This window comes from Chiloscyllium plagiosum, unplaced genomic scaffold, assembly GCF_037043375.1.
Source record: "Chiloscyllium plagiosum isolate Xiang-an unplaced genomic scaffold, Cpla_swu_hap1 HiC_scaffold_5, whole genome shotgun sequence".
Lineage (NCBI taxonomy): Eukaryota > Metazoa > Chordata > Chondrichthyes > Orectolobiformes > Hemiscylliidae > Chiloscyllium > Chiloscyllium plagiosum.
This window is the reverse complement of record NW_028270143.1, coordinates 129,769,334-129,781,610: the sequence shown is the minus strand read 5'-3', so window position 1 is coordinate 129,781,610 and position 12,277 is coordinate 129,769,334. Positions and strand designations below refer to the sequence as shown.

The 12,277-nt window shown below is 44.1% G+C and overlaps 1 protein-coding gene across 2 annotated transcripts in view; it reads right to left on the bottom strand.

The window, feature by feature from the left end:
• Positions 1 to 12,277, bottom strand: part of smpd5 (sphingomyelin phosphodiesterase 5) — a 72,446-nt gene that overhangs the window by 17,502 nt on the left and 42,667 nt on the right. For both annotated transcript variants that reach the window (XM_043690912.2, XM_043690913.2), the window contains exons 4-5: positions 2,202 to 2,342; positions 34 to 123 (exon numbers count right to left, since the gene is read on the bottom strand). In XM_043690912.2, the coding sequence (XP_043546847.1) occupies positions 34 to 123; positions 2,202 to 2,342 (231 nt within the window). The remainder of the gene's footprint in view (positions 1 to 33; positions 124 to 2,201; positions 2,343 to 12,277) is intronic.

Sequence of the window (12,277 nt, the reverse complement as noted above, 5' to 3'; positions counted from 1 at the left end):
GACAGAGTAAGTTAACAGAGTACCTGTACTAACCTATGACTCCAGGTTTCTCTCTACCCGGTCCAGAACAGCAGGGATCTTTATATATTTGGAGTATCTGGTGCTGCTGTTCCAATTGGTCTTCTGGAAGAAAAAGTAGTAGTTAAGGGTGTTATTCAGTTAGCATCACCCAGTCCAAGTAGAATCCTCAAATGGCCTCAGGATGGAGTAGATTGGAGTTGAACTACTTTAGCATTCAGCTTTAATACAAAATTAGATAACCTTCTTTTAATTTTCCAGATAAGACTGTCTAATAATAATAAGACCAGATACTTCTGCATAGATCAAGGCTAAAACCTGGGTTCTTCCAGCACAACTTTAGATTTTACTAACACCGGCTAAATAAAAATAACCATCAGCTGAATTGTAGTTTAAAACCTAGCAAGTTCAGTAACACCTTACTCATCTAATAATGTCCTAGAGTCAAAGTTGTACAGCATGGAGACAGGCCCTTTGGCCCAAACTGGTCAATACCAACCAAAATGTCCATCAACACTAATCCCATTTCTCTCAACTTGGCCCATATTCTTCTAAACCTTTCCTACTCATGTCTTCATCCAAATGCCTTCTAACATTTGTTAATATACTCGCCTCAACCACTTCTGCTGGCAGCTCATTCCATATGCATACCACATTCTCTTTTAAAAAAAAAGGTTGCCCCTCGGGTCCCTTTTATTCTGTGTCCTATAACCTTAAACAGATGTCCTCTAGTCCTTGATTCCCCAGCCCTGGGAAAAAGATGGAATGCATTCACCCTATCCATGCCTCTCGTTATCTTATACAGTTCTATATAGTCCCCCCATAGTCTCCTACACAGTAAAGAAAAAAGTCCTAGTTTGTCCAACCTCTCCCATAACTCAGATCATTGACTCCAGGCAATATCCTTGTAAATTTCCTCTGCACTCATTCTGGTATAATAACATCCTTCCTATAGCAAGGTGACCAAAACTGAACACAATACTCGAAGTGTGGCCTCACAACTACAACATAACTTCCCAACTTCAATACTCACTGCCCTGACTGATGAAGGCCAGTGTGCCAAAAGCCTTCTTCACAGCCCTGTCTAAATGCCCTGTATCAAAGTGAACTTGCAGTCATTAACCAAACTGGTGCATCTCATCCCATACAAATTGGTCACTGCCTAAGAAGTGGTCAAGTGAATCACTGAAAAGCAAAGTGACCTATCATCTTCATCCCCACCTCTATCCACCTATTGTACTCTTGGCTACCTTCTCCCCAGCCCCACTCCCCTCCCATTTATCTCTCCAACTCAGAGGCTCCCTGCTTTTATTCCTGATGAAGGCCTTTTGCCTGAAACATCGATTTTCCTGCTCCTCGAATGCTGCCTGACCTGCTGTGCTTTTCCAGCACCACTCTAATCTAGATCCAAAGTGATCAGAAGGCAGCCCTCATCTTCTATGGTAGTAAAAGCACAAATTACAAGTGATATACCCAGAACAGGAATTCAAATTTACATTTGTAGTGAACAGTCCGCACAGATGATTAATTACAACAAAATACTGACATAGCATCTTGAACATAATAAAAATGTATCAAAGCATTTCACTGGACATAAAACAAAAGTATGACACCAAGTCATTTGAGGAGATTTTAGATTAGATAACCAAAAGCTTGGTTAAAGAGGTACACTTTAAGCAGCATCTTGTAGGAGTTAGATAAACAATAATGTTTAGGGGGTATTCCACAGCTTAGTGTCTAGGCAACTAGCCACAAATATTAAAATATTATAATTTGGTATGTACAAGAGACCAGAATTAGAGTAGTACAGATATCTTGGAGGGTTACAAAACTAAGGAAAATTGAGAGATTGGAGAGGTATGGCCAAGGAGGGACTTGTAAACAAGGATCAGAAGTTTAAAAATCAACTTTTGTTTGAACAGGAGTCAACAAAGGGGCAACAAAAACTTGGTTAATGATTTCAGCAGATGAGGTAATACAAATGGGCAAAGTTGGGATAAAGTTACTAAGATGGGAATAGGTAGTAGTACAAATTAGGTAAGATCAATAGTGACACAAAGACTTGACAAATATGGCTAGCCTTTGAATGTTGCGAGGCTAAATTAGCTAAGAAAGGTGACCATGGGTCATTAGCCGTGGAGTGGAGATAATTATTATTTTTCATTGTATGAACAGAAACTTACCCAGTGAACAGTTGTCAAAATTGAAATCCCCACAAAGAACATCAAACACAACCTTTTCTTCCTCACTCCGAGATGTGCTCTGGAAGTCATTGATCCACACGATCATGTGACTGAGTTGACTTTGACGAATGTGACAATCCTCTGCAAGAGGCATACAGACTTGAAACCAGACTTGAAACCAGACTCAAAATCACATTTGAATTAGCAGTCTTAGTTTGAAATTTTAAGTATAGGGAAGCTCAATTTTACATATATCAGGAATGATAACCACTCAAATTTTACTTAAGACAATCAAACTCAAAAATCATGTGGCTGGCTGGCCAGCATTTATTGCCCCAGTGGTGAGCTGCTTTCTTGAACTGCTGCACTCCATGCATTGTAGGTAGACTCACATTGCTATTAGGGAGGCATGTCAAGATTTTGATGCAGCGACAATGAAGGAACAATGATATACTTCCAGATCAGGATGGCAAGTGGCTTGCAGGGGAACTTGTAGATGGTGATGTTCAATAATTTCAAATCATAACTTTTAATGTATCAATTTTTCAGACACCACCTGTTGTTCTCAGTTTCATCACATCCATCCGGGTAGGTTTAAACTAGCTCAGCAGGGGGATGGGAACCGGAGGTGTAGCTGCAGTGCACAGGAGGACGAGAGTAGGAAGGATGGACAAGATTTCAGGGTCACCGGAATGTGCTGGCAGACAGCAAACTGGTTTGAAGTGTGTCTACCTCAACGCCAGAAGTATCCGAAATAAGATAGGTGAGCTTGCAGCATGGATAGGTACCTGGGACTTCGATGTTGTGGCCATTTCGGAGACATGGATAGAGCAGGGTGAGGAATGGATTTTGCAGGTTCCTTCATTTAGATCTTTCATTAAAAACAGACAAGGCGGTAAAAGAGGGGGAGACGTGGCCTTGTTAGTCAAGGATAGTATAATGGTGACTGAGAGAACGTTTGATGAGGACTTGTCTACTGAGGTGGTGTGGGCTGAGATTAGGAACAGGAGAGGAGGGGTCACACTGCTTGGAGTTTTTTTATAGGCCTCCGCAGAGTTTCAGGGAGGTAGAAGAGAGGATTAACAAAACAATTCTGAGTAGGAGTGAAAGGAACAGGAACTTTAACTTCCCCAACATTGACTGGAAATGTTATAGCTCTAGTACATCGGATGGATCAGTTTTTTTCCCCAATGTGTACAGATAGGGGAAGCACTAAATAAATATTTTTCAACATTGTTCACTATAGAAAATGAAAATGTTGGCGAGGAAGATACAGAGATAGAACATAGAACATAACAGCACAGAACAGGCCCACGATGTTGTGCCAAACATTTGTCCCAGCTTAAGCACCCATCCATGTACCTATCCAATTGCCGCTTAAGGTCACCAAAGATTCTGACTCTACCACTCCCACAGGCAGCGCATTCCATGCCCCCACCACTCTCTGGGTAAAGAATCCACCCCTGACATCTCCCATATACCTTCCACCCTTCACCTTAAATTTATGTCCCCTTGTAACACTCTGCTGTACCCGGGGAAAAAGTTTCTGACTGTCTACTCTATCTATTCCTCTGATCATCTTATAAACCTCTATCAAGTCACCCCTCATCCTTCGCCATTCCAACGAGAAAAGGCCTAGCACGCTCAACCTATCCTCGTACGACCTATTCTCCATTCCAGGCAACATCCTGGTAAATCTTCTCTGCACCCTCTCCAAAGCTTCCACATCTTTCCTAAAGTGAGGCGACCAGAACTGCACACAGTACTCCAAATGTGGCCTAACCAAAGTCCTGTACAGTTGCAACATCATTTCACGACTCTTGAATTCAATCCCTCTGCTAATGAACGCTAATACACCATAGGCCTTCTTACAAGCTCTATCCACCTGAGTGGCAACTTTCAAAGATCTATGAACATAGACCCCAAGATCCCTCTGTTCCTCCACCTCACTAAGAACCCTACCGTTAACCCTGTATTCCACATTCTTATTTGTCTTTCCAAAATGGACAACCTCACACTTGGTAGGGTTGAACTCCATCTGCCACTCCTCAGCCCAGCTCTGCATCATATCTAAGTCCCTTTGCAGCCGACAACAGCCCTCCTCACTATCCACAACTCCACCAATCTTCGTATCATCTGCAAATTTACTGACCCACCCTTCGACTCCCTCATCCAAGTCATTAATAAAAATTACAAACAGCAGAGGACCCAGAACTGATCCCTGCGGAACTCCACTTGTTACTGGGCTCCAGGCTGAATATTTACCATCTACCACCACTCTGACTTCGACCGGTTAGCCAGTTTTCTATCCAATTGGCCAAATTTCCCTCTATCCCATGCCTCCTGACTTTCCGCATAAGCCTACCATGGGGAACCTTATCAAATGCTTTACTAAAATCCATGTATACTACATCCACTGCTCTACCCTCATCCACATGCTTGGTCACCTCCTCAAAGAATTCAATCAGACTTGTAAGGCAAGATCTACCCTTCACAAATCCATGCTGGCTGTCCCTAATCAAGCAGTGTCTTTCCAGATACTCATAAATCCTACCCCTCAGTACCCTTTCCATTACTTTGCCTACCACCGAAGTAAGACTAACTGGCCTGTAATTCCTGGGGTTATCCCTATTCCCTTTTTTGAACAGGGGCACAACATTCGCCACTCTCCAGTCCCCTGGTACCACCCCCGTTGACAGTGAAGACGAAAAGATCATTGCCAACGGTACTGCAATTTCCTCTCATGCTTCCCACATAATCCTAGGATATATCCCGTCAGGCCCGGGGGACTTGTCTATCCTCAAGTTGTTCAAAATGTCCAACACATCTTCCTTCCTAACAAGTATCTTCTATAGCTTACCAGTCCGTTTCACACTCTCCTCTTCAACAATACGGTCCCTCTCGTTCGTAAATACTGAAGAAAAGTACTCATTCAAGACCTCGGCTATCTCTTCCGACTAAATACACAGTCTCCCACTCCTGTCCTTGATCGGACCTACCCTCGTTCTCGTCATTCTCATGTTTCTCACATACGCATAAAATGCCTTTGGGTTATCCTTGATCCTATCCGCCAAAGATTTTTCATGCCCTCTTAGCTCTCCTAATCCCTTTCTTCAGGACCCTTCTGGCTATCCTGTATCCCTCCACTGCTCTGTCTGAACCCGGTTTCCTCAACCTTATGTAAGCCTCCTTCTTCCTCTTTACAAGACATTCAACCTCCCTCGTCAACCAAGGTTCCCTCACACGACCATTTCTTTCCTGCCTGACAGGTACGTACATATCAAGGACACACCGTATCTGTTCCTTGAAAAAGTTCCACATGTCCACGACATCCTTCCCTGACAGCATATGCTCCCAACTTATGCTCCTCAGATCCTGTCTTACAGCATCGTAATTACCCTTCCCCCAATTGTAAAACCTACCCTGTTGCACGCACCTATCTCTCTCCATAACCAAGGTGAAAGTCACAGAATTGTGGTCACCATCACCAAAACGTTCACCCACTAACAAGCTCATCACTTGTCCCGGTTCATTACCGAGTACCAAATCCAATATGGCCTCCCCTCTGGTCGGACAATCTACATACCGAGTTAGATTAGATTAGATTAGATTACTTTACAGTGTGGAAACAGGCCCTTCGGCCCAACAAGTCCACACCGACCCGCCGAAGCGCAACCCACCCATACCCCTACATTTACCCCTTATCTAACACTACGGACAATTTAGCATGGCCAATTCACCTGACCCTGCACATCTTTGGACTGTGGGAGGAAACCGGAGCACCCGGAGGAAACCCACGCAGACACGGGGAGAATGTGCAAACTCCACACAGTCAGTCGCCTGAGGCGGGAATTGAACCCGGGTCTCTGGCGCTGTGAGGCAGCAGTGCTAACCACTGTGCCACCGTGCCGCCCACAAGCTTAGAAAAGCTTCCTGGACACACTGCGCAAACACCGCCCCATCCAATCTACTTAATCTATAGAACTTCCAATCAATATTTGGGAAGTTGAAATTGCCCATGACTACTACCCTGTGGCTTCTGCACCTTTCCAAAATCTGTTTCCCAATCTGTTTCTCCACATCTCTGCTGCTATTGGGGGGCCTATAGTAAACACCCAACAAGGTGACTCCAACTTTGCATCTAGACTGGAAGAGATTGAGGTTCACAAAGAAGAGGTATTAGAAATACTGCAGAGTGTGAAAATAGACAAGTCCTCTCGGCCGGATGGGATCTATCCTAGGATCCTCTGGGAAACAAGGGAAGAGATTGCCGAGCCTTTGGCATCGATCTTCAAATCATCGTCGACAGGAATAGTGCCCGAGGACTGGAGGATAGCAAATGTGGTTCCCTTGTTCAAAAAGGGTAGTAGAGACAACCCTGGTAATTACAGACCAGTGAGTCTCACTTCAGTTGTTGGTAAAGCGTTGGAAAAGGTTATAAGAGATAGGATTTATAACCATCTAGAAAAGAATAATCTGATCAGGGACAGTCAGCACGGTTTTGTGAATGGTAGGTCGTGCCTAACGAATCTTATTGATTTTTTTGACAAAGTGACCAAACAGGTAGATGGGAGTAAACAATGCTAGATGAGAGTGGTGTATATGGATTTCAGCAAGGCGTTTGATAAGGTTCCCCACAGTAGGCTATTATACAAAATGCGGAGGAATGGGATTGTGGGAGACATAGCAGTTTGGATCAGTAATTGGCTTGCTAAAAGAAGACAGAGTTGTAGTTGATGGAACATGTTCATCTTGGTGTCCAGTTACTAGCGGCGTACCGCAAGGGTCAGTGTTGGGTCCACTGCTGTTCGTCATTTTTATAACTGACCTGGATGAGGGCTTAGAAGGTTGGGTTAGTAAATTTGCGGATGACACTAAGGTCAGTGGAGTTGTGGATAGTGACGAAGGATGTAGTAGGTTGCAAAGAGACATAGATAGGATGCAGAGCTGGCTGAGAGGTGGCAAATGGAGTTTAATGTGGACAAGTGTGAGGGGACACACTTTGGACGGAGTAATCAGAATGCAAAGTACTGGGCTAATGGTAAGATTCTTGGGAGTGCAGATGAGCAGAGAGATTACAGTGTCCATGTACACAGATCCCTGAAAGTTGCCACCCAGATTGACAGGGTTGTTAAGAAGGCTTGGAGTATTTTGGCCTTTATTAATAGAGGGATTGCGTTCTGGAACCATGATGTTATGCTGCAGCTGTACAAAGCTCTGGTACGGCCACACTTGGAGTACTGTGTACAGTTCTGATCACCGCATTATAAGAAGGATGTGGAAGCTTTGGAAAGGGTGCAGAGAAGATTTACTAGGATGTTGCCTGGTATGGAAGGAATGTCTTTCGAGGAAAGGCTGAGGGCCTTGAGGCTGTTCTCCTTAGAGAAGGTGGTGGTCGAGAGGTAACTTAATAGAGACATACAAGATAATCAGAGGGTTAGATAGGGTGGACAGGGAGAGCCTTTTTCCAAGTATGGGAACGGCAAACACGAGGAGACACAACTTTAAAGTGAGAGGAGATAGGTAGAAGACAGATGTCAGAGGTAGTTTCTTTACTCAGAGTAGTAAGGGTATGGAATGCTTTGCCTGCAACGGTAGTAGATTAGCCAACTTTAAGTCATTTAAGTCTTCATTGGACAGGCATATGGACGTACATGGAATAGTGTAGGTGGGATAGACTTCAGATTAGTATGACAGGGCGGCACAACATCCTGTAGTGCACTGTAATGTTCTATGCTCTATATGTTGAAGGGCCAACAAAAGGGGAGGCCACACTGAATTGGATGCTTGGTAATGAACTAGGCCATGTGTTTGATTTAGTTGTAGGCGAGCACTTTGGACAGAGTGACCATAATAATGTCACGTTTATTTTAGCAATGGAAAGGGATAGGAACATGCCACATGTCAAGAATTATCGATCAGGCAAGGGCAATTATATTGCGATTAGGCAAGAATTAGCATGCATAGAATGGGGTAGCAAAATGCAGACGATGGAAATGTAGAGCTGGTTTAAGGAACAGATATTGCGTGTCCTTGACAGGTATGTCCCTGTCGGGCAGGGAGGAAGTGATAAGGTAAGGGAACCGTGGTTTAAGGAACAGAAATTGCATCTCTTGTTAAGAAGAAGAAGGAGGCTTATATGTTGATGAGGCAAGATGGTTCAGATGAGGCGATGGAGAGTTACAGATCAGCTAGGAAGGATTTAAAGAGAGAGTTAAGAAGTACAAAGAGAGGACACGAGCAGTCTTTAGCAAATAGAATAAAGGAGAACCCTAAAGCTTTCTATATATATATGTGAGGAAGAGAAGGATGATTAGGGTAGGAATAGGTCCAGTCAAAGACAGAAGTGGGAAGTGGAGTGTGGACCATGCAGAGATCAGAGAGGTGCTAAATGATCATTTGTCATTGGTGTTCACTCAGGAAAAGTATAATATTGTAGAGGAGAAGAATGAGGTACGAGATATTAGACTAGAAAGGATTAAGGTTAGTTACGCACAGGTGTTATCAATTCTAGAAGGAATGAAAGTAGACAAGTCCCCTGGGCCGGATGGGATTTATCCGAGGATTCTCTGGGAAGCTAGGGAAGAGATAGCGGAGCCGCTGGCTTTGATATTTGAGTCGTCATTGTCTTAAGGTTTGGTACCTGAGGACTGGAGGATTGCAAATGTTGTGCCATTGTTCAAGAAGGGTAGCAGAGATGGCCCAGGTAATTAGACCAGTAAGCCTTACTTCTGTTGTAGGAAAGGTTTTGGAAAGGATTGTAAGAGATAAGATTTATAATCATCTAGCAAGCAACAATTTGATTTCAGATAGTCAACATGGTTTCGTCAAGGGCAGATTGTGTCTCACAAATCTCACTGAGTTTTTTGAGAAGGTGACCAAGCATGTAGATGAGGGTAGGGTAGTTGATGTGGTATCCATGGACTTCAGTAAAGCCTTTGATAAGGTTCCACATGGTAGGCTGTTGGAGAAAATGCAGAGGCATGGAATGGAGGGTGATTTAACAGTTTGGAATAGAAACTGGCTTTCTGGAAGGCGGCAGCAAGTGGTGGGTGATGGAAAATATTCAGCCTGGAGTCCAGTTACTAGTGGTGTGCCACAAGGATCTCTTTTGGGACCACTGCTATTTGTCATTTTTATAAATGACTTAGACGCAGGCGTAGGTGGATGGATTAGTAAATCTGCAGACGACACTAAAGTCGGTGGAGAAGTGGACAGTTTGGAAGAATGTTACAGGTTGCAGGGGGACTCGGATAAACTGCAGAATTGGGCTGAGGGGTGGCAAATGGAGTTCAATGCAGCCAAACGTGAGGTGATGCACTTTGGGAAGAACAACAGGAAGGCAGATTACTGGGTCAATGGAAAGATTCTTGGCAGTGTGGATGTGCAGAGGGATCTTGGAGTCCATGTGCATAGAACTCTGAAAGTTGCCACCCAGGTGGATAGTGCTGTGAAGGCTTACAGTGTGGTAGGTTTCATTGGTAGAGGGATTGAGTTCCAGAACCACAATATCATGCTGCAACTATACAAAATGTTGGTGCGGCCACACTTGGAACATGGTGTACAGTTCTGGTCGTCACATTACAGGAAGGATGTGGAAGCATTGGAAAAAGTGCAGAGGAGACTTACCAGGAGGTTGCCTGGTCTGCAGGGGAGGTCTTATGAGGAAAGGCTGAGAGACTTAGGTTTGTTCTCATTGGAAAGGCGGTGGCTAAGGGGGGATTTGATAGAGACATACAAGATGATCAGAGGATTAGATAAGATGGACAGTGAAATACTTTTTCCTAAGATAATGACATCAGCTTGTATGAGAGGGCATAACTACAAATTGAGAGGTGATAGATTTAAGACAGATGTCAGAGGAAAGTTCTTTACGCAGAGAGTGGTAAGAGCGTGGAATGCCCTACCTGCTAATGTAGTCAACTCAGCCACATTAGGGAGATTTAAACAATCCTTAGATAAGCACACAAATGATTTTGGGATAGTGTACGGGGACGAGCTGAGAATAGTTCACAGGTCAGCGCAACATCAAGGGCCGAAGGGCCTGTTCTGTGCTATATTGTTTTATGTTCTATGTTCTATACCCTTTTTTGTTTGTTTGTTCTCCAGGATATCATGGCAGAGTGGGTAGTGTTCCTGTCTCTGAGCCAGAACCTCCAGGTTTGAGTCCCACGTCATGATTTGGCATATTCATAACATAGGAGAAAGTGAGGACTGCAGATGCTGGAGATCAGAGTGAAGAGTGTGGTGCTGGGAAAGCACAGCAGGTCAGGCAGCATCCGAGGAGCAGGAGAATTAACGTTTCGAGCATAAGCTCTTCATCAGGAATGAATCTTGCGGCCCAGCAGGGCTGAGTGATAAACATATAACCCGAAATGTCGATTTCTCCACTCAGCCTCCTACCCACTATTCAAAAATGGCTGATATTTTTCTCATCCCCATTCTCCACTTTCTCCCTGTAAACCTTGATACTCAAAAATATATTTCAGTCTTAAGTATACTCAACGACCTGGCCTCCACAGCCTTCTGATGCAATGAATTCCATAGATCCACCACTCTGGCTGACATTTCTCCTTATCACCATTTTAAAAGGTCTTCCCTTTACTCTAAGGTTGTGCACTTGGGTCCTAAGTCTCTCCTACCAATGGATTGAGAGTATAAGAGGTACAGTTAGTAAGTTTTCAGATGACACCAAAATTGGAGGTGTAGTGGAAGCGAAGAGGGTTACCTCCGATTACAACAGGATCTGGACCAGATGGGCCAATGTTCTGAGAAATGGCAGATGGAGTTTAATTCGGATAAATGTGAGGTGCTGCATTTTGGGAAAGCAAATCTTAGCTGGACTTATACACTTAATGGTAAGGTCTTAGGGAGTGTTGCTGAACAAAGAGACCTTGGAGTGCAGGCTCATAGCTCCTTGAAAGTGGAGTTGCAGGTAGATAGGATAGTGAAGGCAGCGTTTGGTATGCTTTCCTTTATTGGTCAGAGTATTGAGTAGAGGAGTTGGGAGGCATGTTGCGGATGTACAGGACATTGGTTAGGCCACTGTTGGAATATGGTGTGCGATTCTAGTCTCCTTCCTATCGGAAAGACGTTGTGAAACTTGAAAGGGTTCAGAAAAGATTTACAAGGATGTTGCCAGGGTTGGAGGATTTGAGCTATAGGGAGAGGCTGAACAGGCTGGGGCTGTTTTCCCTGGAGCAGAGGCTGAGGGGTGACCTTATAGAGATTTACAAAATTATGAGGGGCATGGATAGGATAAATAGGCAAAGTCTTTTCCCTGGGGTTGGGGAGTCCAGAACTAGAGGGCATAGATTCAGGGTGAGAGGGGAAAGATATAAAAGAGACCTAAGGGGCAACTTTTTCACGCAGAGGGTGGTACGTGTATGGAATGAGCTGCCAGAGGAAGTGATGAAGGCTGGTACAATTGCAATATTTAAGAGGCATTTGGATGGGTATATGAATAGGAAGAGTTTGGAGGGATATTGGCTGGGTGCTGGCAGGTGGGACTAGATTGGGTTGGATATCTGATTGGCATGGACAGGTTGGACCGAAGGGTCTGTTACTATGCTGCACATCTCTATGACTCTATGACATCTACTCTGTCCAGCCATTCAGTATTCTGTAAGTTGCAGAATGGGCATGTGGGGAATATTTCTTATTTCTGGTCAATGGTAACCCTTGGCATGTTGATAGCAGGGATTCAGTGTTGGTAACACTTAAATGTCATGGGGCGATGGCTATACTGTATCTCATTAGAAATAGTCATTGCTTGGCATTTGCCACTTGCCACTTTTCAGCCAAAGCCTGCATCTTGCCATGGACTATTTCAGTGTCTGAGGAATCATGACTAGTGCAGCCATCAGCAAACATCCCCACTTCTATCCTAACTGAGGGAAGGTAATCGATGGAGCAGCTGAAGATGCTTGGAGCGAGGACACTACCCTGAAGAACTCTTGTATGAAATGTCCTGGAACAGGAATGGCTGATCTTCAACAATCACTTTAATCATCTCAGGTTCAATTCCCATTCCCAGTTGAATCCAGGCTTGGGACATACTTGCTCATCCTATCCCA